Source organism: Colletotrichum paranaense, assembly GCF_030867605.1.
Source record: "Colletotrichum paranaense strain IMI 384185 chromosome Unknown Scaffold_1.1, whole genome shotgun sequence".
NCBI lineage: Eukaryota > Fungi > Ascomycota > Sordariomycetes > Glomerellales > Glomerellaceae > Colletotrichum > Colletotrichum paranaense.
In genome coordinates this window covers 2,933,108-2,955,051 of record NW_026848959.1, presented here as the reverse complement: position 1 = coordinate 2,955,051, position 21,944 = coordinate 2,933,108, and the positions used below count along the sequence as shown (strand labels likewise).

Below are 21,944 nucleotides of genomic sequence, written 5' to 3'. Positions count from 1 at the left end.
TGTGGTCTTTTTCAGGGGATCGAATCCTTCTTACGACAGTACACTAATCCTCGTATGAGAGGCGCACTAACGAAATTATGTACAGATCAAGAAAGCAAACACACAATGGACAAAAGTTTCCTGAGCAAGATGGAGGAGGTGTAGTGTTCATTAATTGAGTTTGTGAGTTGTACGGATACATTTGTTGAAAATCATAAAAAAGAACAAAAAAAGGACAAGCTCTTTTTCGCTCTCTCTCGTAAATAGTACAAAACTTTCTCGCTCGGCACTACAGATATCCGATAACCTAAGATTGCAAATGCTACGTTCAGTCGCTCAGCGTGCTCATCCATGCAGTCGATAAAAACAAAACAGCCACACCAACGACAAGACAGATCGATAGTCAAACCTTCGTACCAAAGAAATAGAAACAAAACCGAACAATAAATAATCAGAATGCCTCCCAGTAGGTATCTCATGCTGCTTCCAAATCGCAACAACATCAAATCGTAAACAGTGTGTGTGGTTGTGTAAGTCACAAAAGGGGAAGAAGGGCAAAGCTTGCGAAGCTTCATGCCTTCACCTTTTCATGACCGCCAAAGATCTCCGCCATGAGATGTTCGTACGGAGCCAGAGGATGCTCCTCGGCCAAGTCCATATCAGCCATCTTGTACCGTGGGTTCGATGTGTGCATGGCGTGGAAGCCTCGGGCGCACTCCTGCATAGACTGCTCGTACGTGCCCCTCCCCTTGAGGATGGCGGAGGCTCTGTTGGCGGCATCTACCGTGTCGGTGGCGACATCTTCGAGGACTGCGAAGACATCCTTGCCGGTTGCCATACGGCGGTTGTGAATATAATTCCTGGTCTCGCCGCCAAGTTCCTCCTTGTAGAAGCTGATAAAAAGGCACGCGGTCAGACATACGTCGATGGATGAAGAAAAAGCAAACATACACTAAAAAGTGTCCGTGTGTTATAGATATTGGCGGGGGGGGGGGGTGAATGACTTACGAGAAAACGTCGTTCGAAATGTCGATCACCCTGGCCATGTCAGGAATGGCCTCCAGGTATTGACTCACGTCCGGGTATTGGGCTTTGGGGAAGCAGAAGACGGCGTACGCCACGTTTATGCCAGCCAGGTCGCGCAGGAAGTCGGGGAACTTGATCCCGGCGCCCCGCGTGGTCTTCATGTTCTGGAAGCCATCGTGACGCTCGAGCAGGTTGCAAGTCATGAATTTGAGAGCCGAGATTTGCAACAGGCTGGCCATGACGGGGTCAAAAATGTCAGGAGCCTGACGCAGCAGGCCCGCCAGCCCTTCGAGCATGGCGTTGGGCTGGGTCTCGCCGTTGAGGAAGCGCCGCTGGAAGTGCTGGGCCTCGTCCATGCCGCCTTCATTCTGGCCCACGATGTCGTCGTACTGAACGACGAGCCAGGTGAAGAGCCCAACATAACCCTGTACCTCTATCGGGTGACGGGGATGGCACATCTGTTACGGGTGTTCCGTCAGCACGCTACTTATCACAATCACATTTTAATCCATGGAGAATACCAAAATAAAAACGAGGTATTATTCAAACGTCAAAACGTGGCTTTAGGGTAGCATGAATGGTAAGGAGGTGGGATACATACCGCAGCTAGTGAGAAGCCCAAGCGGAACCCCTTCTGGGACAGAGGGGTATCGAGTGGCCATCCGATCTCGACGGCTCTCTTGTGCATATATTTCAGCAGCGCTTCGACGGACTCGCGCTTGACCCGTGGGACGCCAGGGTACTTGAGGTCCTCGAGCATCTGTTTGCAAATGGGCTTGCAGAGGGCAGCCAGCCGCTTGGGCTCCTTTGCCAGGTCATCTTCGAGGCGGATTCGCTTCGGGGCGCACATTCCCCACACGGAGCTGAGCATCCGGAGCCACGGCTGGGCAACCGAAACAGCGGCGCTGTTGATTCCTCCAGGGCTGAGACCGGGAGGGCTGACCATAATCTTGGGCGAGGTGGACATTAAGGGCAACAAGTGAGAGCTCAAGAGGAGCGAGCTCTAGAGGAAGGGCGGTGGGTTAGTAAGGGCGGTTAATACTGGATATGAATTGTCGGTGTAGGTAGAGTTTAGTCTAGAAGAAGCACAGACAAGAAGCTAATGACCATATCCATGAAACCTCTTGACGGGGGAGACCTGGGCTTTTTATTCCTAACATGGGCTCGAGATGCTCCCATGGACAGGGAGGTCGATATGAAAGGCATGTGGGTGGCAGGGCATCGAGAGGTTTCCGTTTCGAGCGAGGTGCCGGGGCGAAGGAGAAGGAGGAGGCATTCGGCGGTCCAGGTTTGGCTACGGCGGCAATGGTGAGGTGGTGAGCGAGGCAACGATCTGGAAGAGGTAAGGAATAGTGGCATCAGGGCAAAGTGAGAGAAAATACGGTGCGATTTGATACCTCGATCGCCAGCCATCGCTCCCTCATCCCTAGGTCAAACCAAACCGTTTGACGGTTCGCCGTTGGCTCGTGTGGCATGTGGAGAGGGTTAAGAGCAGAGTGGGCTTAGTCCCAGTTGCTAGTTCAACAACGCTGCAGGTTTGTCCTTCGTTGTTGGAGGTACACTACTTTCGTGTACACACGCTACAATGTGCATTGGTACCGCGGTCTAGCCGGGGCCCCTAGGGAGGACATTACCCAGGCTGGACCGGGTTGACAAGTTGTTAGTGGAGAATGGGCAAGCATTCCCAAGGATCGTGGCCATGCAATGCAGCAAGAGAAAGATGGTGGTGGTGGTGTACAAAGTTTGTGCGAGAGTGGACGGAGGAAGGTCCGTGACGGAGACCAACCACGCAGTAGGCGATGGATCATGGTGCCAGGAGATATCAAGTGAACTAAGGTCGAGTGCCGATACGCAGTCTCGGGTACAGACTACACTACAGAGTCCAGACTTGAGGTCACAAGAGTGGTGTGCTGTCATGGTGCTGGATGTAAGGGATTGTGTGGGTGAGGTAGTGTGCTCCGTAGGCGACTCCGTGGAGGGGGGTTTGATTGTGAGATCATCCCGAAACCGCATCAACTCCCGGATCGCATCATGTACCATGGATGTGAAGCTGTTGACGGCCAGGTTTCCCCAAGTGTGCCTAAAATGGGTGTATTCCCGGGTTGACGATATATGTGCAGCGTAGTAAGACCGCAAGAGAGGTGGCTTAGGGCAGTGTCAAAGACGGGAAGCATGGCATATTTTCGGAGGGGGAGTTGCGAAGTTGCGGCGTGCGGTGCGGCGATGACGACGCACGTGAGTTTGTAGTCAGCAAGGAACATGGTAGCCCCGAGTCAGGAGATGGTGGGACGGCAGGAACGGGTCCCAGAAAAAGAGAAGATAAAAGAGGAGCCCACCCAAGAGCGCAAGAGCCGTCCGCGTCTGTCAGGGCCTGTGTTACTCCGTACCTGCCATCCCATGCACGCAGGTCGCAAGAAGGAAGTGGGGGTCATCTGGGGTCGTGCGAACATTGGCTTCCCAAACATGACATGATCATCTCCAAATTGCTCCTCCATACACTCCGTACCCAGCACACAAACCTAGCATTCAACCCAGTACGGAGTGCCTACCTTACTGTCAGGACGGGTCCAATTGTGCCCGCCAACGGTTGCCAAGTGGAAAAGGGGCTCTCCTACTGTGTACGAACCGCTTGCCTATCCTTACACAGTATCCGTACAGGCTACCCATAGGTAATCGTAATCCATCCATGAAATCCATCCCATCAGAGCCGTAATGCGGTAGCCGTAAAGGACCAAGTAGGTGGCTGCGGGCCATGCCTTGGAGCCATGCCGTGGCTTCGTGCCTTGGTGCTGGGGTGGGCGGGGTGGCACGCTGCACTCACAGACTCTCCCAAACCCAGAGCAGTAAAGCTCCAATACACACAAAGATGGCTGCCGCTTTCGCTAGGTGTTCCGTCCCATTCCCTCTGGTCCCGTCTCAGCTTCGGCGTTCCGTGAGCCGTACGGGTCTGGAACTGTGGACAGTTACGGCGTAGTTGCTTGTTCACTTGGTGACTATGTGGCTGTTGCGGCCGTTGTATGGAATCATTCGAATCAGACGAACACGCGCACGAACACGCGAATTGCCGGATGGCGGAGGGGCGCAGATTCACCATTCGGAGGGGGTCTCAGTCGGAGGAGGGAGATTGCGTTTGCAGAATGGTCGAGGCATCGGAGCGAGAAACCTGGAAAAACCTTGCTTTGGCTTTTAGATCGCCGAACATTTGAATTACCATGGATGGTCCATGACCTATTTTTCTGCCCACTCGATGCTCTGGGTCTGGTTGTCCTACCTTACCAAGCGTGCAAGCCTGCCACCACCTTGCTTACTCCGTACGTTACGCGAACTTGCGGCTTTGCGTGCGTGTCGTGTCCTGACGAAAGTGTTCCGTTGCCCTCCACAGGTAAATGGGAAATCCACAAGGTCTTCTTGGTACGTTGGGTCTCTGCACAAATGCAGCAGAGAAGTGGCCGTTTTCAGCCGTCGCCTTCTCCACCGGGTCCATGCCGGGTCATAGGGTACGTAGCAGGCAGCCAAAGCCAGAACCAGGCAAGCAACGCCAAGCAAGGGTTCTTTCCCTTTTGCTGCCGTCTACTGCACAGTACGTATGTGCTCTTTGCTCAACTCACCACAAAGTTCAACTTCGCGTGCTGGTTGCGTGGTGCATCTGTCATCCAGCTTCATTGTTCCCCGTCCACCATCTCGTCAAATTGTGTCACTATTCAAAGCAATGACCGAACCGATAGACCAGCCGCTCGCCACGCTGCTGTCAGTACGAGTGCCGTGCCGCTCTCCTTGGAAATGTTCCCGAATGTCTCTGATGGCGACCACCACACGCATCCACGCTCCACCACGACCACCAGTCCACAAGCACACAACCACGCATCAAGACTTAGTTACGACACACACCCCCTCCCTCTTCCCCTTGAACCTTGAACCTTCCCACCTGCGACCCCTGGATAGCGTGAGCCCGTCTCCTTCTGAAGGAGGGGGAAGCTAGCCGTATCCCGTCGAACTTCGTCGACCTTTACGCCCCATTGGCACGCCGTGCCCGTCTTTTTCGGCTTCTCTCTGTCTCGCTGGAATGTCTGGCTGGAGTCTGGACCCCTGTGCTATGAAAATCTCAACCCGAGCATGGCATTGGGAACAGCCGACAGCATCGATGCCCCCAGAGATCCCCTGCCCAAGCCGCTGGGCCCGCATCTGCGCCTTCTTGGTATAAACGCCGGCGTCCCGTTCGGAGTCCTCACTTCTGCGCTGGACGCGCTTCAGATTCGCCCTGCCGTTGCATTGTTGGTGTGCGACCCAGACACTCACACGCCGCAAGTCAAGTCAAATCCTGTCAGCAGCAGCAGCAGCAGCAGACCCGTACGGATACTTCGTAATACCTACCTTACTCTCGGAAACTGAGTGTGAGACTGAGTGTTGGAAACCCACCCCTGCCCTGCCACCCTTTCCACTCTCCTACAGCTCAACCTGCAGAAACTGGAGAAGAAGAGAGAGGGAGATACCGGTAGCAACAGGCCCTCACCTGAGACCGAATCTGGAGCACAGGAATCGGCACATCAGAGACAGGAAAAAAGCACATACGGATACCGGTATCTTACACAGAATCTGTGAGGGGTGAACAATCGAGACAACTGTTTGTTGCTGTCTCCTGCTTGGCCAAGTTCTCGCCCGATCCCGCTCACTCGCTCGCTCGCTCGCTCCGCCGAACCGAACCAGAGCATTGCTGCCATTAAGATGAGCATTCAATATCGGCGTCTGGACCCTTCGAGGCGTGAGATCCGCCTGCTTGAGATTCAGTCCGCGCGCAGCCTCAGCGATCCAGTCGAGTGTCGGCTCGTCACAGTTCGCCTGACGGATGAGCTGTCCCGCGAGTACATCGCCCTCTCGTCACTCTATGGCGACGCGGCCGAGACCGAAAAGATCTTCGTGGGCGGCCATGCCGTCACTATCACGGCTCATCTGGCTCAGGCACTGAAGCAGGTCCGCGCCGTCTTCTATCCGACTATCTCGCAGCGCTTCCAGAGGACGCCGGCCAGGCGGCCTCACGGCGCCCCGAGATGGCTTAGGCAGCTCTTCGGTCTCGGTAGCTCACGTCAGAGTGACTTGGAGTCGAGGTGTTTGAGGGTGTGGTGCGACTTCCTCTGCGTCAACCAACGTGACGACGTGGAAAAGTCCAAGCAGCACACGGACATGCGTAACATCTATCGCAACGCGGAGCTTGTCGTCGGGTGGCTGGGCGACAAGAGGGACGACACCGATGAGGCCATGGCCGCTCTTGCGCGGATCGAGGACGCTATGCCGCCCCACTGGGGCGACCCCGGCGACCGCGAAAAGCACCCCGAAGACTACGCGCCATTTCACAAGTGGGCGGTCCCCATTGCGTCTCTATGGGCTCCTGGTCCCGACGGCGAGATTCCGTTCCTGATGCCGCATTGGGCCGGTGCCAACGACTTCATGGGCCGTTCCTACTTTCAACGTCGCTGGATCCTTGAAGAGCTCGCCATGGCAAGGTTCCCTACCTTTTTGATTGGAGACACCATTGTTCCGTGGAAGCAGGTACTTCGCTTGAACCGCATGATGGAGGAATTTAAGTATCATCCGTCCGACATCTTCCCCGCGGTAAGTACCTCACCGTACCGTTCTTCTGGAATTTTGGCCTTCAGGCTAAGCCTCCGGCCGGCGCTGTAACGCTCGCCTCACCTACTTCGCCCCCCTTACGGCCGTAAACCTCTGCATGAAGAGATCTCGATCGACTGACCCGGTTTCCGTAGAACCTATCGGCCATGATAGCCGAGTTACCTCTTGAGACAGCGCACAAGCTTCTCGATGAGTTTGCAAAGCGAGAGGCACTAGAGGAGGCCCAGATCCTCAAGGAGACGGGAAGCAGCCGGGCGACCTCGTCCACGCGATCCACCGACACCAAGTAATTGGCGTGGCGTGCGTGCCATCGATACTGGCGATGTTCGGGGTTCTGATCCAGATTTGAGTAGGATCCCGGCGAGAGAGTCAAGGTAGCAGGCGGGTATGGGATGGTCAAGTGCTTATCACTCACCTCAGTGACCTCACTTGTAGCAGGCAGGAGTTGTAGACCAGCCTGGAATGCTGCCAAGCCATGTCCGAAGGGAGGCTTATGGTTTGAGGGGTAATGGGAGGGGAATTCCACGGAAGGAGGGCTTAGCGTTGTAACGAGGATACCCAAAAGTTCCTTCTAGCTTCATTTTAGCAGGATCTTTGAACATATTTCTTTTCTTTCTTCTGTTTTGCTTGTGGCCGTTTTGTTCCCTTTCTTCCCGCAAACACATGCGCGCGCACGAGACGAAAAAAACGTACGGTTCCGTCGTGATATAAATACCAAGAGCCGCCTTCCCACAAACACTGTCCGGAATGCGCGGGTACGCTTGCCATGTGGTATTGAAGAATTTCGGACGAAACGGGGTCAAACTGGAGCGTTTCCCGAAGCTCCAGCATAATACACACCCATCGCATCACATCACATCAACCCCCTCCCCCCGCCCACTTCACGCCCAGGCTCCATGTCGTGCGACCCCAATGATTCGACTTTTTTGCAAAATATGAAGATTGGAGAGCGGGCCAGCTCAAATGCGAGGAATGATTTGCGAACTTGTGAAGCTTTCCTGCTGGGTCTCCAATAGTGTGATGCAGGATCCTGTGCGATGATAAGTGATACTCCGGGGGGCCTAAGGAAGGGGGGGGGGGCTGTTTCCTCTCTCTCTGCCTGTCCCTTCTTTGTTGGAGAATGAGAGAGGGGCCATTCTGCAGGCATCGCCAACCAAATAGACTGGTTTCTTTGGACAGGTATCTGTATGGAATCGATGGAATCATCAGAGTCCAAGGACTCGAAGATGCAAGGGTTACCGGAAGAACTAGCCCTGCATGATTTGCGACCTGCTGACCGGCGGATTACGTACTGAGGGAATTTTGTTCGTTGCAGAAACGCAAAAAGGACAGTATTAGCAGCTCGTCTAGGTACTGCATCGCTGCAGCGCGCGCATCATGCAGCTTTCCTGCGGCAATTCCGCTTAAGAAGCAAAGTGCAGCCGGGCAGGGTACGGTACACAGGACAGGGGGCCCGGGGTTTTATATGCAGGTTTTCTCACTCCAACATTTACGGAGTAGTATCCGTACTACATGAACTTTCCTAGGTAAGTCGGCCAAGCGACCGAAACTTACAAAGAAAGACAAACCAACCTCTCCTCTCTCCCTCTCCCTGACGGTCTTGCAGTTGCGAAATAACGTACCGCTTAACCGAGGGAACCGACAGTTTGGCACGCGCCACCACCTTTCTATTCCGTCCAGTATTCCGTGTCCAACCTGAAACTATATTTGCTTGCCATCCAACCTGCACCAACGCACTCATCCAAAACCAACAGCATGAACCCATCCCCATAACCTGGACATGTGTGCTGTTGGCCATGTTGGAGATTTTGCTCCCTTTGTCGGGGCCCATGTTGGTGTGGCAATCACATACGATAATTCTTCACCGCTACTACTTGGCCCTGCTTCGTTGGACGGTTGGAGATGGTTTCTTTGACGACGATCATGTACTTGCCTCCAAAGTCACCTTTTGTCTACAAAGTCACTTTCAGTTGATATTCCGGAAGGTGCGGAATTATTGACGTGTTTGGTCCGGGAGTAGTATTGTCAACTGATAACGACGGTGCCTTCTTGGAGCCGAATTGTCCGGAGAGTCTCTCGTCCCCAGGATTTTTCGTAATTGTTATCTTTCATATTTTCTCTCTGAGTCGCTCTTTGCGATCGTTACAGAGCAGGAGGGCTCGAACTGATGGAAGTCAACAATTGAACGCCAACTAGCTTGTTCAAAGACACAGACTGATCTGCTTCGCCAACCTCATGGCGACCAAGCCGCGAGCGAGTTGGCAGAATATCTTTGGTTTTGCTCATCAGATCATGCGAGAATTCTCGCGCACATAAAACGTCACAAACAACACTTGAGTTGTGATGGTCCTGACCAACTACGAATACGTTCTTCTGTTCATACAGGATTCTGCTCCAGCCAGCCACCCAAAAGCTCGAGCTATTTATTATCAGCAAGTGGCAGCGAGACACGACTCGAGTATGCATGCAAGTTCTGACAAGTCGCAATTCCTACGAAAAAGACGCAAAGAATAGGGGAACTAGTGACAAAATTGTGTCGCATCGTGTCAAGAAGTGCGACGGTTGAATTTTGAGAGAAAGGTGTGTTAATGCAATTGAAATGAGTGTTACCAAGTGTTGAGGCTCTACGGATACGAATTGCAAAAATGCAACTATAGCGTCAAAACTCGAGCCGCGCCAAACATCCGACCACCAACGGCAAACCCCACAATTTCTTGTTCCCCTCTCCTCCCGCAAAAGTGCGTGTGAGGTTGGATTTGGCACCTCTTGTTCGCTCGGAACATGACAAAGAGAAATTGGTGGCCGATCAACCAGAGTGGCATAAGAAGCGAAACAGCGAGAGGGTTGCGATTTGCGAAGCGAACCGCTCAGATCACTGTTTAGTGGAGATCTTTCCCCAGTTTGAGGACTTTCGTGCAGCTCTTGGCCGGCCGGTGGCACGAAAGAAGAAGAAGGAAACATCCCATTAATCCAATCCCATCCAATGCAAACCATTCCAAACCAACCGAACCGAACCCCACGCACGCACGCACGCACGTACTGTCACGCACGTACATCCGTACGGTACGGCCTCGGCCGTGCCGCAACCCTGCATGGGGAGTGTGGTTGTACAAAGTCTTGTTTTGTTTTTTTCTTGCCTTGAGCCTCCAACCTGCCTTTTCCTGCATCACTCCGAAAAATGTCTCGTTTGTTGAACGGCATGCGGGCGAGCATATGCAAACCTGACTCACGGCCCGAGGTAGCATCAGAGATCCTAATCTGCGGATGCATTGAGTGAATGAATGGGCAGAAAAAAACACGAAAAACGAAAAGGAGAGAAGATGGAGGAATGTTCAGGCCGTTCTAGGCCTATATATACAATAGGGCTCCATTTCCAGGGTTGAGCTACTATCGTCACATCGTGATACCACAGCCACAGGAGCTCCAGAACATCTGCTCCTGAGGGATGTCTCGGAAACTTCCATCTCTGCAGGGCAAACGGCCAAGATGGTGAATAATCATCACGGGGGATGATCTTTGTGGCTTTTCTTCACGACGAATAAAGTAGGCCACCTCGGACTTTCGGGTGAGAGGCGAGACTTTACCAGATGCGAACCACACGACGACAACGCCACGTGGACTTCGGCTCTCGAGTTCGACCTTCGGCGAGGTGCAAGTCGATGAATATTCGCATGTGCTTTCCCTTTGGGCAATGTCGGCGCGGATACTTAGGGTCATCGCGGCACAAGGCCTCCCGCGTTCTTGCCTTTGGGTGCTAAACTATACGAGAAAGATCGGGGGAACGGCGTTTCGATCCCCAATCTCAGGCGCTCGATCTAGCGGGCTCTTTTCTTATTCGTGATACTCCCGAACCAAGAGGATTCTTTGGTCCTGGGTGAGCTGATCTTTGAAAACGGTGTCGCGGTTTCCCGTGAGCTAGACTAACGCCACCAAAAGCCAGCACCCTCTGGAATGTTGGGGCGGGATGATCCAGCCGCCGTCTCAGCTCTAGGCCTCTAGGCCCTCCCGAAAGCGAGAGACACTTTACCACTTGCGGCGCGAGAAGGAGGGAAGAAGAAGCAATGACTGCTTGACCCAAAGTCTTACGTCTAGAGCCGATTTGTTGCCTGCTGCCCTTCTCACTCGTTCCCATCGATCGAAAAGAAAAGGGTGGCACGGATGGGAATTTCCCTTGCTTTTGTCGTGCGCCTCCATTGACTGCATGCGTCCAAGGCGCAACCTCTTCTCGCAGCCACCGTCCATCGTCGACCACAGCCGCCAGCCGTCAGCTACAGCTACAGCTACAGCCCGCCCAAGAATGTAGGTAGGTGCCACTGTCTTGTGATTGTTTCTTTCTCAGCCCAAATGCCAAGGAAAGCGAATCGAACTGCCTCGCTGCCAACCGTGCTTTGAGACATTTTGGGGTCAAGATCCGGCTTTCTTCGATGAGAGTCTTTGATCTTTATCTTTATAAGGGATGGCTAGTCCCCCCACAAGCCCCCTAACCCCCCGCGAGCCTTACACACCCTTCCACGTCGCACAACCCAAGGGAGAGAGGACCCCTAGACCCAGGCTTTGGAGAGACAGGAGAAGAGAGAGACAGAAAGAGAGAAAGAAAGAGACACACACGCCCATAAGTCAAATATCAAGAAGCTCTTTTTGAGCGCGGATCGCGCGTTCCATCCATACGCCCAACATGGATCCTTTACCACAGTTATCGCCCGAGCAGTTGCAGGAGGATAAGTCGCCCCTGGTCCTGGGAGTGATATCGATGTGCCTCTTCATATCAACGGGCATATTGATCCTGCGACTCTGGACCCGCTTCCACATTGTCAAGAGAATTGGTATCGACGACTGGGCTGCCGCTTTCTCGTTGGTAAGTTCGAACCAAAGGTTGCAAACCGTGGCAAAGCCTTCGTGGTGTGTTGATGGAAAAGCTGACTGTGGTAGATATCGGTATTAGGCGTCGGTCTTTCGCAGGCAGTGAGTGAGTTTTTTGCCCATTTCAAGTTGCAATATGCGAGTTGAACACTCCAGACTAATCGGCGACAGTGACGCGGTATGGTCTCGGGAAACACCAACAGACGGTTCCACCAGAAGAAATGATTGGGTTCATGAAAGTAAGCAGTCTTGCCCCAGAATCATATCAAACCCGCTCTGACAAATTCAACCGCTTTAGTGCTTTTGGGTATCTGTTCTCTTCTACAGCCTAGGACACTTGTCATTCAAGATGGCATTCTTGCTCCAGTATTATCGCGTACTGGTCACCCACTATATGAAGAAGTACTACATCGCAGCCATGATCTTCGTAGGGGCTTGGGGGCTTAGCGTTGTGATCATCTCCTTTATATGGTGTATTCCCCTTGAGGGCTTTTGGGACCACTCAGTACCGGCAAAGTGTCTTCCTCAGCAAGTCCTATTCTACCTCTTCGGGGCCTGCAGTATCGTGACGGACGTTCTCATTTTCCTGCTGCCGCTGCCGGCGCTGATCCAGCTCAAACTTCCGAGGACTCAGAAGCTGTACCTGCTTGGCATCTTCAGCCTCGGATTCCTGTAAGTGTTTCGGCTATTGCGATACTGTCATACTCGAGTTCGACTGACTGAGTTTTTCTCTCCTTCTAGCATCGTCGGCATTTCCGTCTTGCGCCTCCAATTCCTGAAGATCAATCCAGACTTCACCTACTGGAACGTGGAGCCCGCCATGTGGTCCCTCGGCGAGCTTTCAGCGGCAATGGTATGCCTTTGCCTGCCTCCTCTCAAAGCCCTCGCAGCCCGCATGGGCCTGCTTGTCACCAGGACGGGGACTTCGAGGACTGTTCCCTCGACGGTCGACCGACACAGCCGCAGCCCGGCGTCCAACGCGCCGCTCTCGCCCATTCCCAAAGCGGTTGAGACATACACGACAAACTCTCCGAGCGAGAAGCCCGGCAGCTTTGGTAACTACGTGGTGGAGACGGAGCGCAGCGAAGAAGTGATTCGGCCGAGCCCGGCGCACATGGTATAACAATGTACAACAACATGGGACTTTTGGAACCTACAACTTTATGAAATAATGCATTCGGAAGGCGCCATCAACAAATTGGGGTTATCTCTTCCGGGACTGGCTGAAATTTGGGTAAATGTAGCATTGGGAGTTTGGGCACATCAGGATACCACCAGACCATGAGTCACAACAGACATTGATAGTAATAATACCATAAATCACTTTCTCCAAGACGACTTGAAGCTTGAAACTGTAGCTTCAGATGGCTTGATGTCAGCAAGACGGCCTGGAACTTAGTTGTTAGCGGGTTACCTCGGCCAACATTTGTCACTGATAAGTACCTACCGCTACTACATTCATGTCGACGGGGCGACGAAGGATGACATCCCGTACGGTACACAACATCAGCTCTACGACGCTTGCGCTAAGGCTACTCGCACAACCTAGTGTTGGAGATCTGCTTAGTTCGACTTTGTTGCCGCCGCCAAGTGGGACATGGTGGTGAGCCTCAATCTTTAGATTCACTTACACACCAGCAACAGCGGCCGTAGGAAACTAGACAACGACTCTTACAAAATTTACGACCAGTGCGACCCTTGGTGGAATCCATCTCCACATTGGTCTAACCGGCAGAATTTTGCCGAAAGAAAGCTCCAGCTTACGTCGAAGCCTGATCCAAGCCTTTGCAGCTTTGCACCGTTTGCGGGTCCCAAGGGGTGCTCCACTGGCGAGCAAGGACATCCTGGATTCCCATTGATTTCTTCCAATTTGGGTGATTGTATAGTGTCATTGAAATCGCTCAAGTCCGGTGGTGCTCCCATTCGGAAGTCGTAGCAATTCACGCGTCATGGCCACTGTCTCGTTCACTATTCATTGTACAGAAGGCCTTGAGGATAAGGCAGGTCAAAACTTGGGTTAGAAAAGTTCAGAAGCTGTGATAAGACGGAGTAAATTTTAAACGGATCCATTGAGCGCTGGCTGCCTCAATTTTCATACAGGTGCGCAAAAAAGCCAAGTACATGTTTGGTGGCTTACAAGTTACAACTTGCAACTGCTGAGATGAAACTGAGGCCAAGGTCCAATTCAGGGCCACCTCTATCCACTGCTTTGGATTTTTAATGGCCCAACCCGATCTCGTATTACACGGTAAGAAGCAAGATAATAATTCTAAATTAGGGTGTCAGTCATGGATCTCAGATATAGTCTCAATTGGCGACAGAGCAGGGAGTTTGACTCGTCTTCACGTTCCAGAACGCAAAAGAATCCCCATTCAAAGCAACCTCCCGCATCTTTCGGAGTTTTTAATCTATTTTTTTTTTTCTAACTTTCGGCGAAATTGAGATAAGGAGAATGGAACAGCAGGCTTGGAGAGAACAAAATATTCTGTAACCATATGCTGAACTGAAATTTTTCCTCCAAAGAATTGCTGCCTTGATTGGACCTACAGATCTTGAACACACTCTTGTAGCTTTCAGTCTCTCCCGTCTCAACCAACTGTTTTGATTAAATTGGCGTGCTTGATCTACTTCTCTCAAACGCAGAATCTGAATCATTGCAGTGACAGCTCAGTACACAATCTGTCCCAAAGTTGCTCAACACATCGTCCCACTCCTGAATAGTCTGATACACATGCCTCAGCAGCTTTCGCAGGTAAAGACCGTGGTGGCCTCTCGCAGCGGAATGGTGAAAGGAGCAGCCGGTCACGTAATCAAAGCCACCACGACACGTAAACAAGATCAAATATCCGTGAGTCATCTCATGGATCAGGAGCTCAACGATTTGCGCAATCGTCCACGTTCCTGCAGAGTCAATGTCAATGTCAACGCTGGGGAGCGAGCCAGCATGCTCCTTGACCACCTCCACGTGCGAAGCGCTGCCTTGTTCCTGGCAGACCTCGTTATTCTCCCGAATACACACTTTGAGATGCGCCTGCACGATGCCCGTTCGTCGTCGACGCGCCGTAAGCCATCCTCTGAAAAAGTAATGGTCGAGCAGAGACGCCACCCTGATAATGTGAGCATAGTGACTTGGGTCTCGATTGTTATAGAGTTCATGGAATCCTTCGATTAGTGCATGCTTTAGTTCATCGTGATGTTCTAGGTTGGTGTAGGAGCCCAGGGCTTGCCCGTTTTCGATCGTGTTGGCGACTAGATCTGGAAGGCGATATGTGCCGTACTGACCTGGTAGCTCAGGTCCAAGTCCATGCCAGTGGACAATGCAGGAACATAGTTCAGAAGGATTCGGAGGGCGCGGTCGTTGGGCTTCCATGTTTGGGGCAATATCTTGACAGTTTTGCCCTCTAGTCTCTGGCGGCGTCGAAGTAGACCACTCGCAAGCCGGGCAGAGACCACAGCCGGCGCAATATAAGCTCGGTGGGCTTGAAGCCTAATCATATTGAGTTGCGAACGCTGTCTATGTACAGTCCTTGATTGGTATCTATGCCTAGAGACTAGAAACAAAGTGCCTCTTTGTCAAGGACTTGAGGTATATGCCGTATCAAACTCTATGTGCTCAACAGATAAAGAACGAACAATACACTTCAGTCATCTACGTTTTGCTCACATTTGGCGACTCAGTGTCTTTGTATTTGTTCTTTCTCTTCGACTTTTCGAGTTGAGCCTCCTATGCTCCAGATACCTCGTAATTGGACCATCGCATTCGAGTTACTTGACACTTTACTAGATCACACCGGCAAATAGAAGCAGACACTTCTGTAAATAAATGCTGTTCATGCTTTCAAACGTTTCTAGAAAATAGAAATCTCCATTTCCACACCCCACCACGACCTCTTAATGTTTCTGCTTCATTCTTGCCACTTCCTCCTGTGACCCAACGCCTACAAGTGCAGTGCCCTCAACCGCCATTTGAGTATACCCATATCTTAACCTTCGATTTTTCAACATCCTAGCGAGATCAATGCCGTCCATTCTTCCAGCTTCAGGAGAAATATCCATATATTTGGAATCCCGCACGACAGTCGACGCATATCCCAGAATCTCCGGCCCGTGAACAAAGTGCGTGACAATAGCACTTGTCAAACCTCCTAGGAGAAGCATAATACAAGACAGAATATACAGGCCCATCCATAGACCAGGGACGTGGAAGACCTCCACCAAGGTCTCGACGTCGACGCCAACAGTGGAATTGGGCTCAAATGTGGCATTGACATCTACGCTTCCACTGGGGGCGTTCGAGAAAGCTTGGCTGAGGAAAACGTACGAGTTGACAAGTTGCGCAAGCCGGTAACCAAAGTCCTTTGGTTTGATGCTCGCCAGCTCCGGCGGCGTATTTGCACCAGTCATGGTGATCGAGGATGGGTTCTCGAGGTAGTTCAAGGAGATATCCGACGTGTAGCTTGAGCCAAAGTGGTTTGTTGCTTGAGGCAGCTTTCGCGAGACGTAGCGGAAGACTCGTGTAAAGGACAATTGGGAGATATTCTCATCGGCGTGGGTCTTTTGAGAAGGGCGCTGCGCCACGACACTACAACTCTGTCGAGCGGTGGAAGGAGAAGAGTCTCGCGAGCAACGCACTCTTGACTCGACATATTTCTGTGTGACGCCGCAGCGAGACGTCGTGTAATCTGGTGGTCCGCGGGAACTAGTCTGCTCCCTCGCTTGGAAGAGTAAAGTCGTCCGGTTAGCCACCACTCCCTTCTCATTTGTAAATACGTTGGGGCGGTTGGAATCCTCGACCCTGAGCCCGCGCTTGCTGTACCAGTCGTAGTCATTCCACTGCGCATCTACAAAGTTGTCAAGCGCGAGGTTCCATCCTGACATGCCGTCTGACGAGGTTGTCTGGTTGAGGTTCCAACCCTGCCAGGTCCCGTTGGCGACGGTTCTGCAGCGGTCGGACATACAGAGCGAAGTTTCGTTGAATATGACGGCTGTGGCGAACGAAGGGCCGGATTGGGTATCGTACGAGAACGCTGAAACGCTGATATTGTCACATGCGAAGTGCATGTAGCTCGATTCCAGCAAGATGGTTGTGTTTCCGTCAGCGACGTGCGTGATGGGAACGCCGACGAGAGATGAAAACTCTAGCTTCTCTTTATCTGCTGGAACGTCTTGCCATTCTGTTGTCTCAAAATCACCGTACGACGATAGCGCCGGGATCTTGACGTTTCCCCAGACATCCATGGAATCGCTCTTTACGGCATCGGGACTGAGAATCAGAGCATTGTACATGGCATTGACAATGGACATCCGATTGATGTTATACGCGTAGCTCGTCGGCGAAGCATCTGACCAGGATGCAAACTGGGACCGGGCATCAGTGTCGAAATAGACGACGCTTGAAGGAGTAACCACGCTTCGAGGTCGGGTTTCGAGCATGCGCAAGACGGATTGGCCGCCCAGAGGCGAGAAGATCCATATCAGAATGAGTGATAGCGTCAGGAGGTTGACGGCCCGAAGCTGGATATGAATCAATAGCGTGCCACCGACAGTCCGGCTTCCCATCAATTGCTCCAACGCTTCCATAGTGGCGCCCCTTTCGAGTTTCCAACGGGCGATTTGGGACATGAGACGGCCTATGATAGCCGCGAATATTATGGGGAAGAGGGTAGCAAGCTGGAAGAGTCCATGTCAGTATTGAACTGTGAAACAGGATACTCGTATGATAAAGAATACGTACAATGGTGACTGCATTTCGATATTGTCCAGCAGAGGCCTCGTCTGTCTCGTGCCCATTGATGCTCAACACCAAGAAGGCAAAGATAAGAAACCCAACCGGGAGTATGACCGCACAGATATCAGTCAGGATCACGAACGGCGTCCAGCTGACCTTCTGGAAATCATGTGCGGCATCGCTGCCCTTGCCGCTGTCGCTACGGGCCGTCGCCGAATTGCCGTCATCCGGGTTCTGCAATGGCTCGTAGATCGAGTTGCCGCGACTCGTCGTTTCTCGAACAATGGGTTCTTTGAGCGTCTTCCTTGTCTTATCTGTGCCTTCCAGAGCCGGATTTGCAATCAAAGGACGTTGTTCACGCGGTGCGTCTGGTGAATTCATCTTGGCCAATCGAAAACCAACTCTTGCATTTGTAAAGGAGGCATTTGCACAGCAAAATGAGGTGCCAAAGGTCGCAAATACATGAATTCTGTAGAATGTGCTGTTTTCTTTTTGGGACTCCACTGAACAGGCAACAGAATAAAAATATTGGTGAGAACCTTGGAGGTGTAAGACGGAGGAGATCATGCATGAGACATTGCGCTAGCATCAAAAACCCCTGGCTAAAATCGCCAAAGACGGACGTCTTGGCGGTCGGCTGAAAAATGACCACCCTGTCCGTGGTTCCATTGGCTAAGTGAGCTATGTTTAAATTGGCGACTTGCAACGGGATATGCTGGCGGCTGATTATAAAGATGCAGGTTGAGAAAGACGACAAGTTCTGAGGCGGTGTAATGGCCTAATGCGGGTTGGTAGGAAGATGACGAACGAGTGACTGCTTCTTAGATCTACGACTTGTTCAGATGGGCTTTGTCAAAAGACTCAGAGACGAATGGGAAAGAAGCCATGAGTCAACCACCTCTACAGGCTCCTTCGGATCGCCCAAAAGCAAGATACTTCGTTTGCAATGGGCTGGTACCTGAGGCCTCCCGCTCATCCCAATTCGCCAAGGCACTCGCACGCATACATCAATCCATTAATTTGCAAAGTGTGGAAATTCAGTAACCGCTTAGTTCCCGTGGATTTCGGGATGGCTGCTAAGTCTTTTGAGCGATAGGATGCAATGGTTATCGACTAAGTAGTAACTAGAAGTAGCAATTACAAGTCAAGCGGCTAGACTAGTTTCCATACCCGGTAAAATTACGAAACTCAAGCTTGTCAAGTAAGTTATATCTCACTCAGATCGTCGCTTATGACAACCAAGTAGTTACAGGGTTGAGATGATTCTTGAGAAGAAGTAAGAATTGAGTAAATGGAAGATAAAGCCTGAGACAGTGTCCATTCAGATGGTGTGTTGAATAAAGACCAGTTGCTGAGCCTGATGTCGATGTTTGATATGATCTTGTAATTCTTGTCTGTAAGTGAGGTAGATTGTCAATCCCCTTCATTACGATCTCGTAGAAAAGCCACCAAAGTTAGAAGCAAGACGCCCGACTATCAAAGGTGATGTAATAAGTGACGCAAAGACACTCTTTGCAAGCGAACAAGTTCAATAGCGATTGCTCGCTCTACCATTTCCAGTACCCAACGCCAAAAACAAAAGGCTTGTTCACACCTCACCAATTACATAGGCTTCGCAGCGAGCCACCAAACACGCTGCCCCTTGCTCCTCGACGAGATCCTATCCCCCCTCTTCCACAACTCCAGCCCAAAGTCCTCATACGGATGAATAGACTCATCAGTTAACCCAAAGTCCTGTAACTCCGGCACCCAACTCTGAATCTGCCCCAACACAGCCTTGAGTACTGCAACAAACGCAAGCCCATGGCCCCCGCCATCAGAGTCACGGTGCATAATATCAAAATCCACATCGCACTTATCTCTCCGACACGACAGCAACAAGAGGTATGCGTGCACCATTTCGTGAACAGCAACCTGCACAATCTCCCTGAGTGGTAGCGGCTTGCCGGTACCGGTGGTAGTGGTGGTGGTGGTGCCGTCATCGCGGTGACGGACCGTGCTCAGGCGGATGACGATGCTGGGGGCCCCGGGCCTACTAGCCCGCAGCGGCTGCGTCCAACCCACCCTACCCCGCGTTTGTCCGACTTCTAGAAGGACGGGGTGCGATACGTGGTTGATCTGGGGTGTCGGGAAGAGCAAGCCTAGGAAGCAGAGATCGTCGATTGCTTTCATGATGGAGAAGACGGTGCTTGCCGAAGTGACTTTGGGACTTGTTTCGGTGCCCTTGTCGACTAATACGCGGGCGACGGTGTTCTTTAGTGACTTCTCGGAGGCGGACCATGGGATCGGCCCTAACATGGATTCGGATAGAGTAATTGCAATGTCGTTGATGTTGTAAGACCGTGGTTGCGGTAAGTGATCATCCTTGTGCGGTTTCCGCGAGTGATGTTGGCACTGTTGTGGTAGAAACCTGGCCCGCTTCGATTCCGCCATGTCAAGTTGTAGCATAGTTGGCGGGTGGACAATCTTCCTTTCCTCCTTGTCGGTTCAAAGAAATATTTCTCAGCGAGCCGTCATGTCGCTTTCATGTTCGTTTTGTAAACACTTACTCGCCATCCCGTCCCGACGGCGCTTGGGTGCGTCTGTTTGGTACAACGGTCAACCGTCGCGGCCCAAGCACGCATCCCCTCACCTCAGAGCGTTTACCAAGAGAGGCGCATGGTTTCAAACCGGGTGCTCGGTCAGCCAGTTTTCTCACCGTCGGCGATGTCGCAGAGTGAGAAGGGAGTTTAGACTGCCTCATAGCGGTGTTCGAAGCCGTGATGGCGTGGGCAACAGTCAGCGCGACTGGTCGGCAGCGAACGAGTGATAGTGTGACAGCTTGGTAAAGTTGCCATGCTACGCAAGGCTTTGAAATAACAGATCTAGATGAAGAGGGTTATAGAAGGATGGATTACAATGTGTTATGATAGTCCTTCCGCCGACCCATGATAATGCACCTGTAGGAACCCGACGTGGGTAGAAACACCCCCCAAAATTGTATAGTAAAACACCGTCGCCATGCTTAATATGATTCGCCGCCTAATGAGACCATTTCGCCATAAGATCCAGACAAAGAGAATAACGTGCTATACACATGTGGGAGACGCATTTCGGCATCCCCTAACGTATGACGGGATGGCCTGCTGTGGAGCGTTGTCGTAACCCAAGACGACAATCCCCCCTCGGTCATCAATACGGGCCCATTGCCCGTCGTATGAGTCATAAAAGTTTCGTTCGTGGGCAGATGACTGCCTGCTGGAAACATAATTGCCAGGGAAGAAGAGTCGGCCACGTGTCTCGCGGATCTCACCTTCTTCAAGTGGCTCCACTTCGTCGTAGTCTTCCTCAGTCGTCGTTATGGTCGTAGATGTGGGACTGCTCTCCCTGCTGACTGGAAAGTACTCGCGATGGTCATTGATGTGATACTCCCATCGTTCCTGAGATCTATATCGAGACCTCTCGTAAGTCTGGTTGTCGTGGTATGTGTGGTGACGGGGGTTGAGGTGCTCTTGAAAGGCGGGGAAGTTGTGTCTGCAGGGTCTGCCCATACGGTGCACATCGCCTTCAGGAACATGGTCTTCGTCCTCACGGAAGTGGTCCAGATCCGCCTCCATGTTCCGTAGGTGCAAGTTGTCCGGCCCAGCCCAAAGATCAATGAGCTCCGCAATCCGTCGAAAGCCAGCGGTATGACCGCCACATTGACGAGCCTTAACGCCGCATTTGATAAAAAGGTAGCTATGAATGAGCTCATGTAAGAAGGTAGAGATGAGAAGTCGTCGGTTGTACTGCTTGTCCTTCAAGATTGGGTTCGATAAGACAATGAGAGTCTCGAAGCCTCCCATTTTAGAGCGTCGAAGGGCTGTAGTACCGATGATGTGGTCCATGTACTGGGCGCTAGATGCATGGGACCAATCCCAAGTGACGCGCTGTGATAGACTGTTGTGAAAGAAGATCTCGTTTGCGGCGGAGAAAATGCTTTCCAGCGCATCATTATCGATGGAGAACTCGGCATGCCGAGATCGTGGTCGGATGAGTGATCTCAGGATTCGTTCATGCTGAGAATCCTTGGTACGACGTCGGCAAAGCTGCAACCGATTTTCGACAAGGCTAGCCGCAACATCGTCGTCGAGTAGCCTTAAATCGTCCTCGCTGGCGGCGCTGTAAATGTCTGTATCGGACGAGATGGACAAGCCAGAGGCGGTGCGCTCCATTTGCGATGAGGTGACATCGGCTTCAGCCGGCTCGGGCGTTGGCGATGTTTGTTCTCGGATTACTAAAAAGGACAGATTCTGAACGGGAATCGATCCCCGCGGTGGACAAGCAGAATCCGAGTCGGACGGGAAATGTGATACACGGGCCCTTTTCTGGAAGGGCATGTCGTCGTGTGCGTACTCAAAGTTGCTGTCGTAGATGTCGCGCTCATCAGCGTGACCAATCCTCCTTTTGCCACCCACAACGTAGAGATCGGAATTGAGGACGTGGCCATCACCTTGGGAAAGTGGCCTTGCCTCCCCGCCGACCACCCAAAACGCCATTGAACATTCTTGAGATATTGCAAAATGGAAGGAAAGGGCGAAAATGGTGGGAAAGGGCAAACCTCGGGAGGTCGGAGGTGTGATGAAGTGTGGCAGGCCGGGGGGGGCTCAAGGTGAAATACGGGCGACCACTGTTGGTATGGGTGTCATGTGCGCCGGAACCGCATTAAAGAGGCCGGTGGAGAAGGATGCCCGGCGCCGGCGGCTGG

The 21,944-nt window shown here is 52.1% G+C and overlaps 9 protein-coding genes across 9 annotated transcripts; 3 read left to right on the top strand and 6 right to left on the bottom strand.

Moving 5' to 3' along the window:
* Positions 1-550: 550 nt before the first annotated feature.
* On the bottom strand, positions 551-1,972 carry CPAR01_01044 (longiborneol synthase; the record flags this gene model as incomplete). Its single annotated transcript, XM_060485334.1, has 3 exons — positions 551-872; positions 988-1,463; positions 1,607-1,972. 3 exons carry the CDS (start codon positions 1,970-1,972, stop codon positions 551-553), a joined length of 1,164 nt encoding a protein of 387 aa, XP_060356191.1.
* Positions 1,973-3,871: 1,899 nt separating this feature from the next.
* CPAR01_01043 (uncharacterized protein) lies at positions 3,872-4,920 on the top strand (the record flags this gene model as incomplete). Its single annotated transcript, XM_060485333.1, has 2 exons — positions 3,872-3,944; positions 4,196-4,920. 2 exons carry the CDS (start codon positions 3,872-3,874, stop codon positions 4,918-4,920), a joined length of 798 nt encoding a protein of 265 aa, XP_060356190.1.
* A 198-nt stretch (positions 4,921-5,118) lies between these two features.
* Positions 5,119-6,920, top strand: CPAR01_01042 (heterokaryon incompatibility protein; the record flags this gene model as incomplete). Its single annotated transcript, XM_060485332.1, has 4 exons — positions 5,119-5,352; positions 5,455-5,600; positions 5,655-6,612; positions 6,765-6,920. 4 exons carry the CDS (start codon positions 5,119-5,121, stop codon positions 6,918-6,920), a joined length of 1,494 nt encoding a protein of 497 aa, XP_060356189.1.
* Positions 6,921-8,772: 1,852 nt separating this feature from the next.
* Positions 8,773-9,624, bottom strand: CPAR01_01041 (uncharacterized protein; the record flags this gene model as incomplete). The annotated part of the gene is made up of 2 exons (XM_060485331.1): positions 8,773-8,794; positions 9,158-9,624. 2 exons carry the CDS (start codon positions 9,622-9,624, stop codon positions 8,773-8,775), a joined length of 489 nt encoding a protein of 162 aa, XP_060356188.1.
* Positions 9,625-11,305: 1,681 nt separating this feature from the next.
* On the top strand, positions 11,306-12,613 carry CPAR01_01040 (uncharacterized protein; the record flags this gene model as incomplete). Its single annotated transcript, XM_060485330.1, has 5 exons — positions 11,306-11,485; positions 11,560-11,596; positions 11,662-11,729; positions 11,789-12,162; positions 12,232-12,613. The coding sequence occupies 5 exons, from the start codon at positions 11,306-11,308 to the stop codon at positions 12,611-12,613; spliced, it is 1,041 nt and encodes a 346-aa protein (XP_060356187.1).
* A 1,482-nt stretch (positions 12,614-14,095) lies between these two features.
* CPAR01_01039 (uncharacterized protein) lies at positions 14,096-14,860 on the bottom strand (the record flags this gene model as incomplete). Its single annotated transcript, XM_060485329.1, has 1 exon — positions 14,096-14,860. One exon carries the CDS (start codon positions 14,858-14,860, stop codon positions 14,096-14,098), a length of 765 nt encoding a protein of 254 aa, XP_060356186.1.
* A 521-nt stretch (positions 14,861-15,381) lies between these two features.
* On the bottom strand, positions 15,382-17,599 carry CPAR01_01038 (uncharacterized protein; the record flags this gene model as incomplete). Its single annotated transcript, XM_060485328.1, has 2 exons — positions 15,382-17,160; positions 17,225-17,599. 2 exons carry the CDS (start codon positions 17,597-17,599, stop codon positions 15,382-15,384), a joined length of 2,154 nt encoding a protein of 717 aa, XP_060356185.1.
* Positions 17,600-18,820: 1,221 nt separating this feature from the next.
* CPAR01_01037 (uncharacterized protein) lies at positions 18,821-19,666 on the bottom strand (the record flags this gene model as incomplete). Its single annotated transcript, XM_060485327.1, has 1 exon — positions 18,821-19,666. The coding sequence occupies one exon, from the start codon at positions 19,664-19,666 to the stop codon at positions 18,821-18,823; it is 846 nt and encodes a 281-aa protein (XP_060356184.1).
* A 620-nt stretch (positions 19,667-20,286) lies between these two features.
* CPAR01_01036 (uncharacterized protein) lies at positions 20,287-21,735 on the bottom strand (the record flags this gene model as incomplete). The annotated part of the gene is made up of 1 exon (XM_060485326.1): positions 20,287-21,735. One exon carries the CDS (start codon positions 21,733-21,735, stop codon positions 20,287-20,289), a length of 1,449 nt encoding a protein of 482 aa, XP_060356183.1.
* Between the last annotated feature and the right edge of the window lie 209 nt (positions 21,736-21,944).